This window comes from Rana temporaria, chromosome 5, assembly GCF_905171775.1.
Source record: "Rana temporaria chromosome 5, aRanTem1.1, whole genome shotgun sequence".
Classification (NCBI taxonomy): domain Eukaryota; kingdom Metazoa; phylum Chordata; class Amphibia; order Anura; family Ranidae; genus Rana; species Rana temporaria.
In genome coordinates, this window is record NC_053493.1 from 297,879,966 (window position 1) to 297,903,791 (window position 23,826).

Here is a 23,826-nt window from a genome sequence, read left to right on the forward strand (position 1 = left end):
CTGCCTGTCTCCAACCACCAATGTCCCCTGCTCTATTCCCATCTCCCCCTGCTCTGTCCATTTCCCACCATGTCTTCTCCGTTTTATATATGTGTGTACCGCTGTACTTGGTGCATGTGAACAGAACATAAAATAAATGAAAATATGAGTGCAAATACAAATCAATATCATCTATGTGAAAGCGGCACACTAAAAGGCGCCAGAATACATCAACACCAAAATCTTTTGCTATACCAAAATTAGGTGTGCTGTCCCTTTAAATAATTATTAATGCTACTAAAGTGCTTTTAAATGTGCAAAACTGCAAATAAAACAAAATGTCTTGCATAAGCAAACAGAAAAACAAAACAAAAAAAACGCCCATCAAATAAGTGTGAACCACAATAAAGTGCAATGTGATATCAAGAATAATTATTATATGCACATTCCAAAGTGCTAGTGCAATAAATAATATGCATAAAACATACATTTCATACAAAAAGTCCAATAAAATTGTGCTGTGATCCACTGCCAGCTGTTTGCACCAACTTTAGTGTACCATCACCAAGACAAAACGCACATCGTCTGAGTAATAAAGAAATTAGACCTTTTAAACATATGAGATCTTGTGTGCCATCTGCCAGATATTTGCATCCAGTGAACTCAAAAAGCTACAATACAGGTACAGTAGCTTTCTCCCAAAAGTGGCCTTTCACCCCTCCGTCCGGTACCAACCACAGGCAACCCCGTATATGTAAAGGATAAAGCACACTGTAGTGCAAAAGTTTAAGAGGTCAAATTTTTTGATAAGCAGATGTGTGTTTTGTCTTGGTGATGGCACACTGAAGTTGGTGCAAACAGCTTGCCGTGGAGCTGCACATTTTTATCACAATTGTATTGGGCTTTTTATATGAAATGTATGTTTTATGCATACAGGCGGTCCTGGGTTACAAACATCCGACTTACAAACAAATCCTACTTACAAATAGATGGAGACTACAGGAAGTGAGAGGAAATCTACCCCTAGGAAGGAAAATTTACTCCTGTGAGAGTTATCATGGGGAAAAAGTGTCTCCATTGAAGCTTTATCATCAATCCTTGTTTTCACAACCACCCAAAATTTCCAAAATCCCATTGTCATAGGGACGGAAAGTTAGATGAAATCTCCTGAAAAGGGGCACAGACAGCAAAACAAATTATACAGGGGTGTTAACGCTTCCCTATGCTATCCAAAAAATGCAGTGGCCTGGGTGCATTGGGAAACTACCTAGGAGAAGTGCTCTCCTTGGGGGTCCCCGTGCAGGCACGCTCCTAAGTACAGCATTTGTGCCCATAGACGCAGAATGCCAAAATCAGCCTGCCCCCAGTGTCAATGGATTTGATTGACAGCAGCGGGAGCCAATGATTGCACTGCTTTCAATCCATCCAATCAAGAGCCGAGACAATGGACAGAGAGGGTTAACGCCTCTCCGGCAGGGGAATTACGGGGCTCAGGTGAGCATGGGCTGAATCCAAAGCTTTATTCACATGGGCATACTTAAGCATACACCCATGTGAGAGCTGTATTTGTTTCATGGGATGCAGAGGTGTTATGTGCATTCATGTGCAAGCAGTCCCATTCATTTTGATTTGGATGCAGCAGCTGCATGGTCACATCCATTGCTCCCAGTTTGACATTTCTGCAGGTGTATGTCCCTGAACACAGACCGAGTGAGTTCAGGAACTTGCACCCACACTCACATGTCCGATTGGAAGCAGTGGCTGTTTCCGTGCAGCTGCTGCATCCCAACTAACATGGATGCACAGCACACCTCTGCATCTCGTGCATGCAAGTATGGCCCTCACACGGGTGTACGCTTATGTATGTCTATGTGGATGAGACCTTGGTCTCAGTGCTGGAATTTCAGGACTTACACAGCTGCTGTATTCCAATTTACATGAATGGGACTGCCTGCACAGAACACTTGGGCATCCTTTGGAGGCAAAACATAGCCCTCACATAGGTGTACGCTTAAAGCATAAGATCACCTTTGCAGGAAAAAATAAAATGTGCATTTATTATTTTTTTACTAGGAGCCTGTAAAGCATAGCAACCCATGATCATCAGATGCCTGGTGCCATGCAGCTCTCCTGCAGACTGTCAGATCAAACTATCTGCTCATACCTCGTACAGGCAGGCAGTTTCATAATGACAGGAAGAAACAATGAACTACCTAGAGCACTCAACAGGGCCCTGGTAATTCATTGAGAACTACAAGCCCACAGCTGGGTCCCTTAGCATTTTCAAATTCAGAGCAGGACCTTGATGGACCCTGCTCTGGTTTTGATGTCAGGACCCTTGAGTGCAGAGGTTCAGAAGCTGTGGGGAGGATCTGGTAAGCACAGTATATTTCCTTTTATTGTTGCCCAAGACAGGGCTCGACAAATCCAGGTCGCCATGGCAACTAGAAATAGTGTCCTGGCGACTTGGCTTGGAAGGTGGGCAAAAAAAAAAAAAAAAAAAAATTGTGAGCTGGCGCCATCTGGTGGTGAGCCGTTGGTATTACAAGTTAAGCATTACAAGTTAATGCGGGGGTTCACCCTTAGAGGGCACTTTTCCCCCTTAGATTCCTGCTCGTTATTACTAGGGGAATCGGCTATTTATTTTAAAATATGTGCAGTACTTACCCGTTTACGAGACGCATCCTCTCCGTCGCTTCCGGGTATGGGCTTCGGGAATGGGCGTTCCTTCTTGATTGACAGGTTTCCGAGAGGCTTCCGACGGTCGCATCCATCGCGTCACGATTTTCCGAAAGAAGCCGAACGTCGGTGCGCAGGCGCAGTATAGAGCCGCACCGACGTTCGGCTTCTTTCGGCTACGAGTGACGCGATGGATGCGACCGTCGGAAGCCTCTCGGAAGAATGTCAATCAAGAAGGAACGCCCGCTCCCGAAGACCATACCCGGAAGTGACGGAAGAAGATGCAGCTCGAAAACGGGTAAGTACTGCACCTATTTTAATACAAATAGCCGATTCCCCTAGACCGAACGAGCAGGAATCTAGGGGAAGAAAAAAATTTTTTTTAGAAATGGGTGAACTCCCGCTTTAACCACTTAAGGACCACCCCATGTACATGTACGTCCACAATATGGCACGTACAGGCACATGGGCGTATAGGTACGTCCTCGCCTATTAGCGGGTGGGGGGTCCGATCGGGACCCCCCCCGCTACATGCGGAGGTCGGGTCCGCTCGGGGAGCGATCCGGGACCACGGCGCGGCTATTTGTTTATAGCCGCTCCGTCGCGATCGCTCCCCGGAGCTGAAGAACGAGGAGAGCCGTGTGTAAACACGGCTTGCCCGTCCTTCACTATGGCGGCGCATCGATCGCGTCATTCCCTTTATAGGGAAGACACGATCGATGACGTCATTCCTACAGCCACACCCCCAAACAGTTGTAAACACATACTAGGTGCACCCTAACTCCTACAGCGCCACCTGTGGTTAACTCCCAAACTGCAACTGTCATTTTCACAATAAAGAATGCAATTTAAATGCATTTTTTGCTGTGAAAATGACAATGGTTCCAAAAATGTGTCAAAATTGTCCGAAGTGTCCGCCATAATGTCGCAGTCACGAAAAAAATTGCTGATCGCCGCCATTAGTAGTAAAAAAAAAATAAAAAATAAAAATGCAATAAAACTATCCCCTATTTTGTAAACACTATAAATTTTGCGCAAACCAATCGATAAACGCTTATTGCGATTTTTTTTACTAAAAATAGGTAGAAGAATACGTATCGGCCTAAACTGAGGAAAAAAAATGTTTTTATATATGTTTTTGGGTGATATTTATTACAGCAAAAAGTAAAAAATATTGCTTTTTTTTCAAAATTGTCGCTCTATTTTTGTTTATAGCGCAAAAACTAAAAACCGCAGATGTGATCAAATACCACCAAAAGAAAGCTCTATTTGTGGGGAAAAAAGGACGCCAATTTTGTTTGGGAGCCACGTCGCACGACCGCGCAATTGTCTGTTAAAGCGACGCAGTCCCGAACTGTAAAAACACCTTGGGTCTTTAGGCTGCATATTGGCCCGGGGCTTAAGTGGTTAAACAGCAATTCTAATGTCATTTTTCACTGCCATCTTCTTCCCTCTAATTAGAACCCCCAAACATTATATATATTTTATATATATTTTTTATCCTAACACCCTAGAGAATTAAAACGGCGATTGTTGCAATACTTTCTGTCACGCCATATTTGCGCAGCGGTCTTACAAGCGCACTTTTTTGGGAAAAAAATTAAACTTTTTTAAATTAAAAAATAAGACAACAGTAAAGTTATCCCCATGTTTTTTTAATATTATTAAAGATAATGTTACGCCAAGTAAATTCATACCCAACATGTCACGCTTCAAAATTGCGTCCGCTCGTGGAATTCCGACAGACTTTTACCCTTTAAAATCTCTATAGGCGACGTTTAAAAAAATCTACAGGTTGCATGTTTTGAGTTACAGAGGAGGTCTAGGGCTAGAATTATTGCTCTCGCTCTACCAATCGCGGCGATACCTCACGTGTGGTTTGAACACCGTTTACATATGCGGGTGCTGCTCACGTATGTGTTCGCTTCTGCGCGCAAGCTCGACGGGGCGTGTTTTCTGGCTCCTAACTTTTTTTGCTGGCTCCTAGATTCCAAGCAAATTTGTCAAACCCTGGCCCAAGACATAAATGGACAATTAACCCTTGCAGTGCAGGCACAGCCTCACTGCATTGGATCATTTTTTATTTGGGCTTTTAAGTTGTGATACAAACGTCAAACTATCTGCATTAATCGGTGGTTACCTAAGTACAATACTTTACTACTGCTAACATTTTATAAAACAATGGTCTACTAATGTACCCACCATAGTTTATACTTGGGGAGAATTATGTTTTAACACTCTCTTCCCCCTGCAAAGTCGCAGGTAATGCAGCAATGTGCGCCTTGAAGGGGTTGCAATCCTAAAGCACGGCTTTTCCCAGGAGGACCCCTGCCTACCCTCTAGGTTTGCCACTGGCTGAACCACCCTTTGGTTCTGTGTCGACAGACTTTGAGCTTGTGTCAATGGCATAAGTTTGACAGTGTCAGACGCTTCTGAGCTCATTCAGAATTTGTTTATCGGTGCATTTAATTTGTAGTTTACTTTCTTCTAACCTGCATTTGACCTGATTCAGGTAGGATTTGTATTCCCATAGACTTGTGTGGGAATGTGAAACCTGCTTGATGCATACAAAAGCCCATGGGTGCAGGTCATTTGGCATGCTCTATCTGGCATTCAAGTATGATCTACTTATTGCAATTCCCAACTTTTTTAAACAGATTACTATAGTTTTTGATCCTTCTTTTTTTTTTTTTTTTTCTTGTATTATTTCTCTTTACCAAATAGTATTATTATTTTTTTGTTAACAAAATAAAGAAATTGTAATTATTGTGTTTTTATTTATTTTTTCTTTTTTTTTTTTATACATAATTTCAGACAAGTTTTTTTTGGGTGTTTTTTTTTTGCTTTACATTGGATTAACTTTCTTACTTATACATGTCTCATTTGAAAGTTATTTTACTTTTGTGTTCTGCAGATGGGTTACAATACATGCCAAAAGGTTATTACTAAGAAATTAAATACCTCTTGTATCCTAAATTCAGCTTCAGATGCCTGTCTGTGATGTCAAGTAAAGAAATGTTATCTGGTGACCACAAAGTGCATTATCTAACAAACATTTTGTTGAATCTTACAGAAGCGTAAAAGAGCAAATGCGTTAAATCAAGGTGAACTGGATGCCCTAGAGTATCACCAAAAGGTAACCATTACTGCTATAATAATATTAGCTTAAAGTTTATTTATGCTCAAAATTTCATCTCATATTTTCATTTTTAAATACAATTCAATTATTTCTAGCCTACTTTTATTAATTTAATTGTTCATGATGTTAGGAAACTGCCTTTTTTTAAGACAATTTAAAAGTTATGCAGTACTATATTCCATGTCCAAAATAAATAGTATTAAAATCGAAGGGCAAAACTTTTTCATTTTGGATACTGTAAGGGAGGGTTATAACCCCTATAATTTTTTATATTTGCCATATCTTTCACTGGGGAGATTTCCCTTCACTTCATGTGCCATAGCCAAAACAGGAAGTGAGAAGAAATCCCAACTAACAAAGAGAATTCTTGATTGTCACCAGGGTTTGCAGAACTATATTTTTCCTCTACTTCTGTCCTGTGGACAACCTAAAATTTTGGGTTTTCTTCTACTTTCACTGTCGGTGATGACAAAACAGGGGAAATCTCCCTAACAGGGGCACAGGCAGAAATAACAACCCGACAGGTGTTATATATATATATATATATATATATATATATATATATATATATATATGTGTGTGTATATATATATATATATATATATATATATATATATATATATATATATATATATATATATATATATATATATATGTATATATATATGTGTTTTGCATTTTAGTTATATGTTAAATCTCAGTGAAATAATATGTTGCTTTTTGTCTTCTGAAACAAGCACAGAACATATGATACAGAATAAATCTCTCACCAGATCTGCTGACTCCACAGTATAACAGGTCAGGTGTCGCTTGTGTACAGCAGTTTTCTGGATATACCTCTCTGACACCACTGTATCCATTAGAGCAGTGGTCTCCAAACTGTGGCTTGGGGCATTATTCCCCCCACTGTCAGCAACAGTGGGGCATGATTCCTGCCACTAACAATGGGGCACTATTCCTCCCATTGACACCAACGATGGTGCAAAATTCCTCCCACTAATACCAATCATATGGCATTGTCTACTCCCACTGACGCCAGGACATTCTTTACTCCCATTGCTCACAGTCCAGCCCCCCTAAAATTGGAAGGACAGTAAACTTTCCCTTTGTTAAGAAACCTAGGAGACCCCTGCACTAGAGGTAAGAGTGAGTTACTCTGGGACTCCTATCCACAACACTCAGAGCACTTCATACCCACTACAGATAGTAGTCCATCTCCACACTACAGATAGTAGTCCATCTCCACTGACAACTACCATAACACCACAAACCACTTGATCAGGATGTCCACAGTTATGTAGGCTGATTCTATAGGGAGCAGATCCAGAGGAAAGACTCGTATATGACATGGAGGCTTTTAGTGGGAAGATTCCGAGCAGATATTTGTGGTGTTGTGGCTGTTGTCAGTGGAGATGTGCTCCTGTCTGTAGTGGGTACAGGATGCCCTCAGAATTGTGAATTTGAGTCCCAGGGTAACTCGTTCTTACCTGTAGTGGGTATAATGGTATTGGAGTGGTATTTTTGAAGAGTGCCATGCACAAGCAAGACCTGATCTCTGTTGTACTGTGGTTTCTGTGAAATTGGTGAGTAATTTATCGTGATATAATATTTTCTGATGGATAAAAAGTGTTTGTTTTTTTTTATTTTATTTTGGACTTTAAATATAATGCTGCATAACATTTAAGTTGTTGAGATTAAGGACTGTATACTGTGCCCTCTTTCTATGCAGATGACTTAAACATTTGTGGGTTGCATGGACTTTTGATATTTAAAGAAGTATGGCCAAAGCTTTTTTGACATTGATCACAGAAATGTAGTTCATTCTGCACTCGTATGATTCTTTTTCAGTCGACAGCGGGCTAAAGCCTGCTTAACAGTTTTACAGTCAAGATCCACCCACATTCTCCGTCCCCAGCCTAACTCTCCAGTATATAAACCAATACTTCTCTTTTAAAGTCTAATTCAAGGAAAAGGGAACAGCAGAGGGCGCCTCTAAGCCCAGTAAAAAAATAAATCCTCACATTTATTGATAAAAACAATTGGCAACTCACATTTGATAAGAAATAAAGTGCCTGTCATAAGAACATTATACACTGTGGGCTGTCATCCAGACTACAACAGCAGAGGTAATCCAGTCCAAAGACTCTGTGCTTCCAATGGCCAGGAAATACTCAGGGAGCCATGTGAGTCAGTCAGACTGGTGGGCGTGGAGGAGGCATGACTATATGTTTTGAGGCCGCTCCGCCTTTTTCTCAAGTCTCTCTCGCTGGTAAAGGAGTAATCTTTAAATACTGTACTTAATGGATGGGATTTCCAGGCGGGACTGTAAGACACAGCATGCCTAATAAATGACCAAAATAAAGCTCAAACGACAAAAGTAAAGTTAAAAGGCAATACAAGTCTGCTTGGTGGCACAGAATGCGCCAAACAATACATAAGGGCCTGAAGTGTGTGTGTGTGTGTGTGTGTGTGTGTGTGTGTGTAAAATAAAGATAGTAAAAGTTCATACAATGTTTTTTTTTTTTTTTTTTTTTTTTAATCTTTTTATTTTGCTTTTAGCAAACGCAAAAAAAAACAAAAAACAGACGTACAACCAAACGGCCAACATCAAGGGCAGGACCCACGCAGGGGTCGCAAGTCAGCATAACGGAACCAAGAGATTTTGGGATTATTTGCGACTACCTTAATATACCATCATCCATGTGTTGTCCCGGCTCATGCTCCAGGGGTAGGTAGTTAATTAGCTCACCCAAGTTACTGTGCCAGCAAGGGTAGTTAAACAAGACTTCACAGGAGGTCAGCGGATAGCGAGAAACCTAGTCTGCTGCAGCAGTGGAGGGGTCCGCCAACCACTTAGACCAGACCCTGTCATATTTTTTCGGACAGCCTCCATGAATATAGGTATCTTTGTAAAGGGGAATCACATTGTTGACAAGAGTTTTCCATAAACCCATAGATGGGGGAGCTTTACGCTTCCAGCATAGGACGAAGGTTTATACAAATTTAATATAGACATATATAGATATAAAAAAATAAAGAGTTTTTAAAATGTATGTGCATGTAAGAATCACTACATACCATAAGAACAAAACAAAAATCTATGCATCTATGGCCAGTTTAAGGTGGGTTAATGCAGTATTGCCTGGATGGAAAACTAAAGTACAGAGAATGCAAATGTGCTCCCTGTATGTATCTCTACACCAGTCTCTTCCCAGGGATTAGATTGCAACACTTTAACTTTTTAGGAATTTACAAGGCGAGCAGTTGCTCTAGGAGCTGATCTTTATCAGTGAAGAACTGCAGAGGGGCCTAGTTTTACATAATTGTATCATCCTTGAGCCAGCATCTCCATTGAGGAAGTAGGTACTTGCACTGGGTGAAGCCTGAGCAAAGTGTGCTCTGTCCTTTAAACGCTTGCTTACCAAAGCAATTCTTTCTCCCTCGTCTTCCAGGACGGCACGCTGAGAGTAGACTGGCCACCTGACAGGAAACACAATCAAAAAAAAAAAGAGGTTAAAAGGCCCCACCCTTCCCGTGTGCCTCAGTTTCTGATTGTGTTTCCCTACAGCGAAACAGTTTTTTATTTTTCACCTGACCTAAGGCCTGGGGCTGGTGGTCCCCCCCCCCCGGAGTCTAGACCACAGGTACTGGGTGCTTTTGGGTCCGGTCAAGGTGCCTTGCACTTTCCCGGGGGGGTGTCCCTTCTTTATGGTCCAGGGAGGCTGAAAGTGCTAACTGAGAAGAGTGCCTCCCTGGACGCCAGAGCCTCCTAGCTAGCAGGGCTTCCCTAGTGCTCTGAGGCGGCCGTTCCTCTCTCCCCCCCCCCCCCCCGTCTTCCCTCCTACCTTACAGGGAGACTTCCCTCTCTGCAGCGTGGTGTCGGCTGGGCTGGGCGCCGCTCCGAGCGGCGCCATCACTTGCTGGGCGCGTATTGATGATGCGCACGACGTCGTGACGTCACTCCGCCCCTCCAAGATGGCGGCCTCCACCGACGGATGCCGCATTTCGCTGCAGAGCACAGCAGAGGCAGAGCAACACGCAGCCGGGGAGAGAGAAGGGCCGGGCGCCCTCATCATGGAGGATCGTCTAAACAGACCTGGCTGCTGAGGAGTCCACCCGGGGTGAGTCCTCCTTGTGTTCGGGGGGGGGGAATGGCTGCACTACCCCCCCCCCCCTTGTTGTAAAACCTCAGCTGTGAGAGTATGTTGCTAATGGGCCTTTCTATTTTACATTATGTTTTAGGAGAGGACCCTTCTGCCCAGGGGGAAGCCAGTAGATCTACTAAGCCCCCTAAAAAAATTAAGAAATGTGGGAATTGTAATGATAAACTCCCGACAGACTATAACAAGCCCTTTTGCTCCAAGTGTATCCTTAAACTAGCTGGGAAAGAGACCTCGCAAATCATGAAGGATTTTCTTTCTGTGCAGTCGGAAATGCTCGCCACTCTCAAGGATTTTAAATCCTCCTTGAAAAGTAGGGAGTCTGATCCCCCTGTGCCTGGTCCTTCGTCCCAGGAGGGATCCACTTCTGCGCGGCTGGGTTCCCGCCAGCGAACTAGGAAGGCTCCTTCCTCTGACTCCGAGGATTCTGAGGTTACTCTTCAGGACGAGGGCCTGGCGGAAAGCCAGGCGGAGGAAGAGGACGAGGATACCAGGTCAGGAAAATATATATTTTCCGCGGATGATATGGAGGGTCTTCTCGCAGCCATTTACGCCTCTGAGCAGATCCAACATCCAGCGGAGCAGGTTTCAGCCCAGGACAGGATGTATTTGGGTTTAATTAAGCCTCAGTCTAAGACTATCCCAGTGCATCAATCCCTCAAGGATATTATCCGGAGGGAATGGGCTGAGCCAGAAAAGAAACTTCCCAAATTTAAAACCTGGAAACGCCGCTGCCCCTTTAAAGATGAGGTGGAGGATACCTTTTTCAAAGTTCCCCGTCTTGACGCATCTTTAGCTCAGGTCTCTAGACAATCCGACCTCTCTTTTGAGGATGCAGGGAGTTTAAGGGATGCCATGGATAGGCGTGCTGATACCTCCCTCCGTAGAGCCTGGGAAGCCAATGCAGCCGCTTTGGGTCCTGCGTTAGCTTCAGCATGCGTCGCAAGGAACACTGCCGCTTGGACTTCCAGGCTGTTAGATCATCTAGCAAGTTCTTCCAAGTCTAGAGAAACTCAAGAGTCCCTCCAGGTTATCGGCAGTGCGGTAGCCTATTTGGCAGACGCAGCTATTGAGACGGTTCGCGCTTCAGCCAAGACTGGAGCACTTAATGCTTCTAGGAGAGCTGTCTGGTTGAAAACTTGGAGGGGCGACCTTGCGTCAAAAAAACGCTTGTGTGCGATTCCGTTTGAAGGTTCCCTCCTGTTCGGCACCGCATTAGATCAGGCCCTAGCGAGATCCTCTGAAAAAGGAAATAAGTTTCCCTCCAGACCTAGAGCAAATAGGGGGAAGTTTTTTCATCCCAACCAGAGGAAAAACCCTCCTCCAGGGAAGAAATCGGCGCCCGGCAGGCGCTGGGGGTTTGGAAAAGATAAGCCAAAGAGTGGGATCCCTTTTTCCAGCCCCAAGCCTGGTGAAAAGGATCCCAAGTGACGAGAGGGTAGGGGGCAGGCTCTCCAGGTTCCTTCCCGCCTGGGAGGAGATAACCAGGAGTCCTCACGTCCTTCAGATCATCAGGGAAGGTTACAGGCTAGAATTTCGCCAGTTTCCTCCCCCTATTTTTCTCCTCACACACCTACCAAGCGATCCTCGCAAAGCCGCTGGACTTTCCCAGAACGTTGCCAGCCTGGCCGAACAGGGAGTCATAGTCCCAGTCCCTCCAAATCAAGAGGGCCAGGGAGTATACTTCCATATTTTTGTCGTTCCCAAACCATCCGGGAAATTCAGATTGATCATCAATCTCAGACCCCTAAACGTTCATCTTCAATACAAAAAATTTCGTATGGAGAATGTTTACAGTCTCAGGGGCCTCTTGTTAGAGGGCGTGTTCATGGTGACAATAGACTTGAGGGATGCTTACCTTCACGTCCCTATTTGTCCGGATCACCAGAAATTCCTCAGATTCGCCCTCACCTCTGCCCAAGGAGTTCAACACTGGCAGTTCTCGGCCCTCCCCTTCGGACTGGCTTCCAGTCCGAGGGTGTTTACGAAGGTCCTGGCAGAGGTGATGGCTTTTCTACATTTGAAGGGGATCTCCCTCGTCCCTTACTTGGACGACCTTTTGCTCTTCAACCTAAGTCGGGATCAGCTCCTTTTGGACCTGGCCACTGTCATAACCACCCTGGAATCCCTTGGTTGGATCGTGAACAAGGAGAAGTCTTCTCTCCTTCCAGAACAAAGGAAGATGTACCTAGGTTTTCTTATAGACTCCCTAGTAAGAAAGCTTGTCTTAACCCAAGACAAAGCACAGGGTCTTATGGCAGCGGTCAGGTCCCTAGTAGCGGCTGTAGATTCCTCTTTCAGAGAAATCATGAGGTTGTTGGGACGGATGACTTCGTGCATCCCGGCAGTTCCTTGGGCCCAACTCCACTCATTGCCCCTGCTGGCCTTCCTTCTCTCATCTTGGGGGGGGGAACGGAAGAGACGTTGGATACCAGGGTCAGTATCCCGGTTCCAGTAAAAGACACCTTACAGTGGTGGCTGTTTCCCCAGAACCTTTTAAGGGGTCGTCTGTGGAGTCAGGTCAACCCGATCAAAGTCACTACAGATGCCAGCAGCTGGGGTTGGGGAGCCCATACAGAGGAACTTCGAGCCCAGGGTTCTTGGAATCCCCAGCAAAGGCGGCCTTCTTCCAACTACCGGGAGTTATTGGCGGTTGGGGAGGCTCTGGAAGCCTTCGAGGAGAGAATTCAGGGCCGAGAGGTCCTAGTCCTCTCCGACAACGCGACTGCGATCGCCTTTCTCAACCGGCAGGGGGGCACCAGGTCACACTCTCTCCTAGCCCTCTCCCTGAGGATCCTAAGTTGGGTAGAACAGAGGGTGCCCTCTCTTCTAGCGGTCCATATAAGAGGGACCCTCAATCTGGAGGCCGATTTTCTGAGCCGCCAGCCCATCCTTCAGGGGGAATGGGAATTATGCCCGGAGACCTTCAGCTGGATTTGCCAACAGCTCGGTCGCCCAGAAGTAGACCTCTTTGCGTGCAAGGGGAACAAAAAGGTGAACAGGTTCTTTTCCCTTTCCCGAGAGCGGGGTTCACTGGGGGTGGATGCGTTGGCTCAACCCTGGAGATTCCGGTTGGCCTACGCCTTTCCCCCCTTGAATCTCATCCCAAGGGTTCTGCAAAAATTGAACGCCTCAGACACCAACCTGATTTTAATCGCACCTTGGTGGCCCAAGAGGTCCTGGTTCCCCACCCTGAAACATTGGGCTCTAGCTCCCCCGCTTCCTCTCCCTCTCCGGGCGGGTCTTCTGCGGCAAGGGCCGGTCTCTCATCCGAATCCAGAATTCTTCAGCCTGACGGCATGGCTCTTGAGAGGTGGAACCTGCAGCAGAGAGGCTGTTCGGAAAAGGTGATAGGAACCCTGTTGGCTAGTCGCAAGAAAGTCACCAGACTCATCTATGCGAGAATTTGGGGGGTCTTTTCGTGCTGGTGCTCCGCGAAACAGATCTCCTACCCTGACATCCCCGTCATCCTGGATTTCCTCCAGGATGGGGTGGACCTAGGCTTAGCCACTAAGACCTTGAGAGTCTATTTTTTGGACAGGAGCCTTTCTGGGGATCCTCTTATTAGGAGGTTTCTGACAGCTAGGGACAGACTTTCCCCTATAAAAGTGTCTAGAGTTCCCCCTTGGGACCTCTCCCTAGTCTTGAATCAGCTATCTAAGGCACCATTCGAACCTATAGATAGTATTCCAATTAAATTACTTTCATTTAAATTTACTTTTTTGTTGGCTGTCACGTCTGCCAAAAGAGTTGGAGACATGCATGCTTTTTCCATTAAGGAACCCTTTCTTCGGGTTTTTGAAGACAGGGTGGTACTGAGTCAGGATCCTCTGTACCTGCCCAAAGTGGCAACTAAATTCCACAGATCCCAGGAGGTAGTCCTCCCTTCGTTTTGCGCAGATCCCAAGAATGAGAAGGAGGCTACTTTTCATTGCTTGGACGTAAGACGTTGTCTTTTGATTTATTTAGAGAGGGTAAGTGAGTTTAGGAATTCCCCTCATCTTTTGGTTAATTTTTCTGGTCAGAAAAAGGGTCAGTAGGCAACGAAAGCTTCTATATCCAGATGGATCAGGCAGGCTATTTCTTTATCCTACACCTTAGCGGGTAGACCAGTTCCTGTTATCAAGGCCCATTCCACCCGATCACTGGCAGCCTCCTGGGCAGAAAGAGCAGGAGCTTCCATAGAACAAATATGTAAAGCGGCGACCTGGTCAAGCCAGAATACGTTCGTCAGACATTACAGAGTCGAACTACTGTCACCGCAAGATCTGATGTTTGGTAGGAAGGTCCTACAGACGGTGGTCCCGCCCTAAGGTAGGCCCGAAGATTGCTTGTTTTTCTCTCAGTGTGCCGTCCTGGAAGACGAGGGAGAAATGACCAGTTACACTTACCGGTAGCTGGATTTCTACGATGTCTTACAGGACGGCAGGCCTACTTCCCTCCCTGTTAATTACTGCTATCCGGAGTTATTTTTTGTTAGGTCCTAGGACCGTGTTCTAATAGCGGTTACTTATCTACAAACTGAGGCACACGGGAAGGGTGGGGCCTTTTAACCTCTTTTTTTTTTTTATTGTGTTTCCTGTCAGGTGGCCAGTCTACTCTCAGCGTGCCGTCCTGTAAGACATCGTAGAAATCCAGCTACCGGTAAGTGTAACTGGTCATTTTTACATACATATTAAAATCCTCATTTTTTTTGCTAGAAAAATTATTAGAACCCCCAAAACCTTTATACTTTTTCTGAAACCAGAGGCCCTGGAGAAAAAAATAGTGGTGGGTGTTGCAATTTTTTTTATGTAGCACAATATTTGTGTAGCTGTTTATAAAACACAACTTTTCAGGAAAAATCACACAATTTTTTTTTTTAACAAAAAGGTTGTTTATTGATGTAAACAGACAGAGCAAATGTACAGTTGCCAGACATTGTTCATACATAAATCAGCAGTAGATGCAGCATTGAATACAAGAAAAGGCAAAGTGAATTAACATATAAGGTGACTGTCGCAGTAAATAATTTTTAGTGCACACAAACAGAGGAGTTGGAAGAACGAATGTTCCTCCATCTCTACTGGGATGCGGACTCAACCACTTACCTTGGTCCTGGGCTCCCCGGTGGAACGGGAGACCCTGGGAACGACAGCGGGTGGCGATAGAAGGGAGGAGGGTTCCACATCGCTGTAAAGGTAACAGCTACCTGAATCACTTTTACAGGAAGACCAAAAAAAAAAACATACTAGGATTATGGCTGCTGCTACAGGTTTGCTCCTGGTATAGCAGCTTGCTGACCATGATGTTTATATATATATATGTATGCTGGGCAGCAAGCGGTTAAAAGAAAAGCAGAAGATGACAAAGTGATCTATGTAATAAATACTTGTATTACATAATACTTGGCATACCTTCACATGACATTAAAAATATACCTGTGTTTATTTGGCCTCATTCACATGGGTGCCGTGACCCATACACTGTGAATGAGTGTCTTGTTTTTTTTGCAGCTGGCGCCACCTGGAGGTGTCTATAGGCAGCCAATGATTCTCTATGGGGACGCAGGGGCTCTGTGGACACAGTCACTCATCCTAATATGACAGGCATGCAGTTCAGGGTGAGCATCCCTGAGCGAAGACTCACAAATACACAAATATCCCGATAGCTGTAAAAAAACAAAGTTTGATTTTAAGAGCAGTATTTTTTTGTTGCGTGCTGAATACATAACTGTGATTTGATGACGGAACGTTATAATTATGATTTTTTATTTTAAAACGATATGTGACAGGGCAATGCTGTGCCACTGTTTAGAATGGCGGTCTGGGCTTGGTTTTCCAGGAAAGAGGCACACTAATGTGCTGGCTTTATAATAGAATCAGAAATAGGGGTCAGTGCCCCCCCCCCTGGGGATCAATGTGTGAAGGGAACAGTGAGAGGTTCACGTCAGGACAGACCAAGGCCCAAGCCTGAGAGCAAGAGACCATCTATGAGAAACAGAGCAGCTGGGAAGCTGCAGGAAAGACACAGAGCAGAGGTACAGCGTATGGTGCATGAGCACTGGGAAGTGTGTTTGATGGTCAGGAGGACCTAGGCATGAGGCCTGAGCTGCAGGGCTGATAAAGAGCCAGGAGGCTGAATTCTGTGTTTTGTTGTTCCGATGGTGAGAACCCCCTGCGTGGGAAGATATTAATGTGAACTTTTGCTATGTTTTAATAAAAGCCCTTAAACTTACCTCTGGCATCTAGTAAACTCACTGTTTGTTTGTTTTGCACTACCAACGAGCTAAACAACACCCAACTTGTCACAAAAGAAAATGATGAATAAACCTACTGAAAATTTACTGCAGTGTGTCTTTTCAGTTCCAATTCTTAAAAGCACATTCTAGTCAAAACTGAAAATGTAATCTTTGAGATACATACAGGTCGCATAGGTAACCTGATGAGTAGTTTAGTGTTCCACCAAAGCAAGTTTCCTTAAAGTGGTTATAAACCCTTGTTTACAACTTAATGTTACAGGTAAGCCTATATTAATTTAAGGCTTACTTGTAGCTAACAAGTATATCTCCTAAACCTGCATGGTTTAGGAGATATCCCTGTATTTGCATGTGCCGACGTCATGCGGCATATGCGCACTTAAGCCAACTGAAGCAATAGCACTATGTGCCGCTTCAGTTGTACTGTTCTGTTATCGTGCACATGCGCGATGTCATCGCGGCTCCGACCAATCACAGCGCCAGAGCCGCGAGACCCGGAAGTCACTCCGTGACAACATGTCGGCTACCGGAGGGGGAGATGTGGACCGCTGCGGGGGCTTCGATCACAGGTAAGTAAAACATAATCGGGTAGTATGCCGTGCATACTAGCTGATTATGCCTTTGTCTTGCAGGATTTTAATTGTTTTCATTTTTGAACGAAGGGTTTACTTCCTCTTTAAGTCTCCATTCACACTTGTGCAACTCAAAAGTCGCATGAGGAAAGAGAAAGATTTGGATGGCCACATTCCAATACAAAACACCTTTATTGTAGAAAATCAAATTTCATAAACAGCAGAGGTACGGTTAAAAATGCAGCTGATGCGTTTCACAACCTTACTGGTGCGGCTTTGAAATTGCGCTACTTGCGCTGCCAATTTTATTGTGGCTTATTTAACAGAAGTCTATGCAAGTCACAATAAAAAGTACTGCAGGAAACTTTTTCATAATTGCTACAGCATAGGTCATGGCGATATGAATGCTGCTATTGCCGGCAATGGGGTGCGACTTTCATGCAATTTGGAACTGTCAAATAACATGACAAGTCGCACTGGTGTGAACGGCGGCTAAAGGTTGAATGTGATTGGTGATGCAAGAAGCAGAGAGGGAAGGTTATACAGCTTCATGTACAGAAGAGTGCTGATTACACATGAGTCAGATTATTGTAAATTGTGTGAACTTTCTGACTTTAGCATTATTTCCCTGGGAGAAATATGATGTCTAAAAAGTTTAAGAATATCAGATCCATCTAAAAGAATCTTGCAAAACTGTCTGGTTTTGTGATGGATCTCTTTTTAAATAAAGACTTCAGTTGCGATAAATGGGAGATTTGGGGAATAGTTTGCCTCTAGTAACCCCATGCTATGTTGCATATTTTACCATTCTGGTGTCCACATTACCCTGAAATTTCATTTTGGATGAAGATTTATTTTTTGAGGTGCAACCTTAACTGCCATGTGATTTACATCCACAATTTCATTTGCCTTGGCCTTCTGAGTGAGATGTCATTTTAGCAGCTGCAATGCCATTTCAGTGTGATAAGGAGCTCAAATGACTTCTCTGTACAGAATGATTTATGCCTGCGATACCCCTGAGCCAATGCCGACATAACTATTAGTCTGTAAACCACAAAACATCCACTGAGCTACACCATTTATTTTAATGTGACTCAGACTCCACAGATCTACTTGTAAAAAGTTCTTAGACATTTCAAGAAATTAATTGCAGTTCCTAAGCTGGGGAAATAAGAGAATAATGACCTTTCCCATAGTGCAGCACATAACATGTCTGTGTGATGTGGAGGGCTCTGTGGGAGGAAAAGGGAATTTGTGTTCATGGCGCATTCGCTGAATTCATGCAGAACTCAGAGCTGCAAAACCTGTACAGACTCATTCAAATAAAGTACGATCATGGTTAAAACTGACAAATTCAATATTTGTGCTGGTGGCATTCATATACATCTGTATCCAGTTTATTATTTTATGGTTTGGATACCCTTTTGCCTTCCAAATATCTGAAATAATTTGCTGGCTTGATTTAAAAAGGTAATAAAACTTTGATGGGGATTTTGGACCATGCCTGGTGTATGTCCTCCATATTTCTGTACTGCAACGCCCCCGTGTTCCACCTTGCCCCAAAGGATTCATTATGCTAAATTTCTGACCTGCCATTTGTACATCATTAGACAAATCAAGATTCGTCAGACTTGGCTTTGTTTTTCCAATCGCATTGATTTATCAGTTATGATTCCCATACAGTAATTTGGTTCTGGATAGTCAGGCAAATTTATTGGTTTAAATTTCTGATTGTTAGGTGTGTGGGTCATAGCCTGAGGCCAAAATAATGGCAGGCTTTTGGAAAAAGAAATTTTTAATTGTCCAAAGAAGCCAGCCAAGATTTTTTTCTAATCAAGAGTTACCTATTCAAAGGGAACCTACCATAACATATGTGTTCAGGAGAATATCTAAACTGTATGAAAGGCATACATGTTCCTAGTGGCAGATGGCGAGTTTAGAGATGTATATTAAGCAGAAGATCACTGTTCGTGGAGTGAGATTAATGAAAAGACCTCATTTCCACAACGATAATCAGGAATTTTTAGAAGGTTGGGACAAACTTCAGATTGAGAATACTTTACGAACAATGCAGTAACTCTTAGATTTTGAGAGGAAACATTTTGAAAAATGAAACTCACAATTGAAAGAGGAGCAGGCAAACATTCTGAAGTTTAAGTCCCATACCGACTTCAAAACTCTATGACTCTGACAACTTAGAGCTGCTGGACGAGTCAAACCCCAGGGCAGTAAATGGCTGATTTGTCTCAGAACGGGCCTCCTATTCAAAACAAGGTTTCAGCTCTGCGCATGGAGTGGAATCTTGGGTTTCTTTAAAAAGGCAAGAATGGTGATTTTGATAATAATCATATTGTTTTTCTTCTGTTACATTGCTTTCAAAATCATAATGTGTGTAATTTAAAAAATAGCCTCAGCCAAAATACATAAGGAAGAAAGTGAAACTGAAATGATCAGATGGTATAGTGAGTAGTTGATCAAATGTTCTTAAGCAGAACATTGATCAAAAGGAGGGGTTGATAGGAAAATTGGGTGGTCTGGTCTCATATAGGCAATAAGAACAGGGGGGTAATAGCCTTTATTTTCATATAAAACTTGAAATTCTTTTTAAACTGTTATATTACAAATTATGTTCTCAGCTTGTGAAACAAAGGCAAAAAGGCTACAGGAAACTTAAAGGCTTGCAATTTGCAGAATGTGTGAAACATTCTTTTCAAAGTGTGAAATACTGGCTAAAATTTTATAGACATATAGGTTTTATTAACAAAGCTTATTAACAAGTTTTATACAATTATAGAAATGGTGTGAGACAATGGTCAGATGAGTACCGTAATATCTCTGATTGTGTATTTTAGGAAATCTTACTAACATTGTATTAAAATTTTATGTGAACAATTTTGGTATAAAATATAAAAAATATATATACTGTAAGAAATTGTAACTTGATTGGCTTGTCCACAAAGAGAGGGTGTACCTCCAGTTTTTTTTTTTTTTTGTAAAACCAGCTGAATCCCGGAAATAAATTGTAATCTTGCTACATGATACTCGTGTTAGTGTCTTGCTGATTGCCCGATCGATCGTAGGACTCCTCGCACCCAGAGAAAAGATAGCAAAACAGAAGTGTGAACTTACAGGTGATCACAGGTAACCACAGGTTACAGCCTCACCTTACAGTAAATACCCATAGAATCCAGACAACAACCAAAGAGAGGACAGGGGGAAAGGAGATCGCTGAGGTAAATTTGTTTTACCTCAGTCGACCTAATCTTTAAGAAATCAGGATCAATGGGAATATACAGGCACAAGAAGGGGAAAGTAGAGTTGGAAATTAGAGTTTCAAAGAATACCTTGGAATTTGAACTGACTAGTAGCTTAAAAGATTAATTAAGGACTTTCAACATGTCCTCCACTGTCTTAAACCCTGACCACATTAATGTCCTAGAAAAAGGACTATTGTTTGTCCCATCGACAGATTTCAATCTCTTTGGGTCAAAGATGTAAATTTGTTTGCATGAAAATTGGAGTTAAAAGAGGAATATAAAAAAATAAATAAAATAAAGTTATCATCATTGACTTCTCAAAGAGACTGAAAGTCTGAGAATATTGGAATCTTCGGAATGAGAAAACAAGAAGGGAAATGTTGAAGTGAAGGGTTATTTTACTTGTATCAATCTTAAAGAGTGACTATACACCACCTTTCCCACATTGGAGTAATATCCAGATATTTGTGAAATTGGTAGAGAATGATTTAAGCCAGCTTTGGAAGAAAAGAGTTAGCCTGGGTTCCCACTTATGCGAATTGGAGGCGGATTTCTCCACCTCCAATTTGCATTACAGGAGATTGTGACTGGCGCACATATTTCTGTTGCGGCTTGCACAGGAACGCTGTGCGTCTTTGGCTTTGTTTCAAGGCCGAATTCAGGCAAAATCTCGGCCCTGATTTGTTCCTGAAATGGAGAACAGGGACGCACCGGACCCCTGCTGCTAGCCGCATCCGTCGTAGGTGTGAAACCTGCTTTAGGAAAGATCACAATCTAACACCTGGTGAAATTAAGGCTTTGGAGATGTTGCAAGATAATAAAGAACTTGTCGTGAAACCCGCAGATAATGCCCCTTTTACACTGGGGCGGGAGGCGTGGTGGCGGTTTAGCGCCGCTATACCGTCGGAATTGCCGCGGGATTCGGCCGCTAGCGGTGCGGTAGCGGCCGATAAAGGGTTAATACCGCCCGCAATGCGCCTCCTGCAGAGGCGCATTGTGGGCGGTATTACAGCGGTTTCCCATTGTTTTAAATGGGAAGGAGCGGTATACATACTGCTCCTCTCACCACTCCAAAGATGCTGCTACAGGAGATTTTTTTTCTCTCCTGCTAGCGCATCGCCTCAGTGTGAAAGCCCTAGGGCTTTCACATTGAGATGGCTGGACAGGAGTTTTTCAGGCGGTATAGCAGCACTAATTTTAGCGCTGTACCGCCTGAAAAACTCCTCAGTGTGAAAGGGGTCTATGAGAGTAAACATAGTTCTTTTAGACAAGAGCCACTATTTAAGAATGCATTTGTCAATTCTTGGTAATCTGAATAATTATGCGCTACTGACTGGAGATCCGGTCAAAGAATACTATCATAAATTAAAACAGATACTTGACAATGCAATCAGTACAGAAGTGAAATTAAAAAGACAAATGTAATTACATTCTTAGGCTCCATGCACACTAGCATTTTTTTAAGCTAAAAAAAACGCTGGATAAAAAAGTGCTGGTAATAACTTTTTGTAGTAGCATTTTAGGAGTAAAAGAGGGGGGGAAAAAAGCTCAAACGCTATTAGTAGTGTTTAGGAGTGTTTCTGCTGGAATAACGCTCCAAGAAACCATTAGGGGTGCAACGGATCAAAAAACTCACGGTTCGGATCGTTCCTCGGATCAGGAGTCACGGATCGTATCATTTTTCGGATCCGCAAAAAAAAAATTGCCGCCTCCCTGTGCCCCAAATTGCCGCCTCCCTGTGCCCCAAATTGCCGCCTCCCTGTGCCCCAAACTGCCGCCTCGCCAGGGTGGAAGAAGTGAGAGGGCAGCCAGCAGGGCTGGATTTCCTTTCCCTGCCACCCCAAGGCCAGGTTTTGCAATGCACCCCCTCCCCACCAACCGAACCACCCCCCCCCCCCGGAGAATAGCAGTTGGATGGCAGGGGCGGCACGGTTAGTGCAAATATTTTTTGTTTCTTCTTTTTTTTTTTTTTATTACATTATCACTTTTTTTGTAGCTTGTCGTTTTTACTTTTTTAATTTTTGTATAATTTTCTTATTTTTAATATTATTTTTCTTCTTCTTTACTTTTTAATTACTTATTTTTTTATTAATTGCATTATTATTTCTTATTTTTTTTTACATTTAACTTTATTGCTATCACACAAGAGAAAACAATTCCCTGTGTCATAGCAATTGAAGGTGACAGGTTCTCTTTGTTAACCCTGTCAGCTCCAAAAACAGTCCTCACAGTTGAGATGGGAAGAGCACAGCTCACCCATCTCACTGTGTGCTATTTGCAGCAGGGACAGGAGACTCGGCAGCTGGGGGGAGGAGGAACGAACGGACGGACGGCAGCTGGAGGGGGGGGGACGGACGGACGGCAGCTGGGGGGAGGGAGGGGGGGAACGGACGGACGGCAGCTGGGGGGAACGGACTGACGGCAGCTGGGGGGAGGGGGGGGGGTTTATCAGAGCCAGCAGGGAGAAGTGTGGGGCGAACGGATGGACGGCAGCAGCACATTGTCTCTGCTAGAAACCAACTGAACTCACAGCCCGTATGTTTAAACGTCTCCACTCCTGCTCATACACAGCCCCACCTCCTCCTAAGCCCACGTTGTAATAGACAAAACACATCAGCTCATTGGACACGCATTGTGTCTATCACAGCGTGGTTAGGAGCAGGCGGGCTGTGTGCAAACAGAGCGGAGACCATTTCAATGTGTTTTTTTTACCGCTTTGCTCTGCAGTCCCGCGGCACGCCACGGATCACGTGTGTGCCGATCCTAAGTCATTGATCCGTGCGGATCACGGATCAATGACGATCCGTTGCACCCCTAGAAACCATACAATCTTTTTTTTCTTGCTCCTAGATGCTGAAGCTCGAAACGCTAAAGCTGCTTTCACACTGAGGTGGCGGTACAACCGTAGTTTTTGCGACGCTATTCGACCGCTAGTGGCCGAAAAAAGGGTTAAAAGCGCAACTGTAGAGGCTCGGCGGCGCTGCCCATTGATTTCAATGGGTAGGGGCCTCAAAGATGCAGCTAGTAGGCTTTTTATTTTTTATTTTTTTACCATCCTGCCAACGCACCGCCTCAGGATTTCACACTGGAGTGAAAGGGAGGCTCTGCAGGCGCTATTTTTAGCGCTATAGTGCCTGCAAAGCGCCTCAGTGTGAAAGCAGCCTTATAGTCTAAAGTAGTGTGCATGGACACATAGGATAACACTATTTATTTAGTTTTTAGGAGCAGCAACAAAATGTGTGCATGGAGCTTCAATCTCAATGTCACAATTGAAACATTTTATTCCTTACTGAAGGTACACAAACATCAAGATCCATCAGGCTGCCCTATTATATCAGACAATCAGAATTTAACCTGAAAGAGCGAGTAAATATGTGGACAGGATACCCTGCTCACATGTTTATTCTTTATTCTCATATATAGAGTGTAATGAGAGTCACTTTTGGGCACAGGGTGAGCAAGAAAATAATGGACATTAAGAATATATTTTGGATTACTTTAAAATGGGACTGTAATATTTATCCACAATTTTCCCCAGGATATATGTAAAAGACTATTTACTGGTTGTTTGATCCTGAACTCAACATGTTAGTTGAAAGATGCTAATGTCATTACCTCCAACCACCTGTCTGCCTGTTGTAATGTTAATGAATCCAGACTAACTTCTAAGGATCCTTTCATGGGGGCTTGGGCTAATTGACCCTGTATTGTATGAAAGGATTCCTGTGATAATGTGTCTTGAAGTTCAGGAGACAGCCAGGCTGCTAAAAGGAATTAGGTAATTGGCATGTTAATTAGGTCT

The 23,826-nt window shown here is 43.7% G+C and overlaps 1 protein-coding gene across 2 annotated transcripts in view; it reads left to right on the forward strand.

The window, feature by feature from the left end:
• METTL4 (methyltransferase like 4) overlaps window positions 1–23,826 on the forward strand; it is a 276,841-nt gene that overhangs the window by 2,019 nt on the left and 250,996 nt on the right. For both annotated transcript variants that reach the window (XM_040354033.1, XM_040354032.1), the window contains exon 2: window positions 5,732–5,794. In XM_040354033.1, the coding sequence (XP_040209967.1) occupies window positions 5,732–5,794 (63 nt within the window). The remainder of the gene's footprint in view (window positions 1–5,731; window positions 5,795–23,826) is intronic.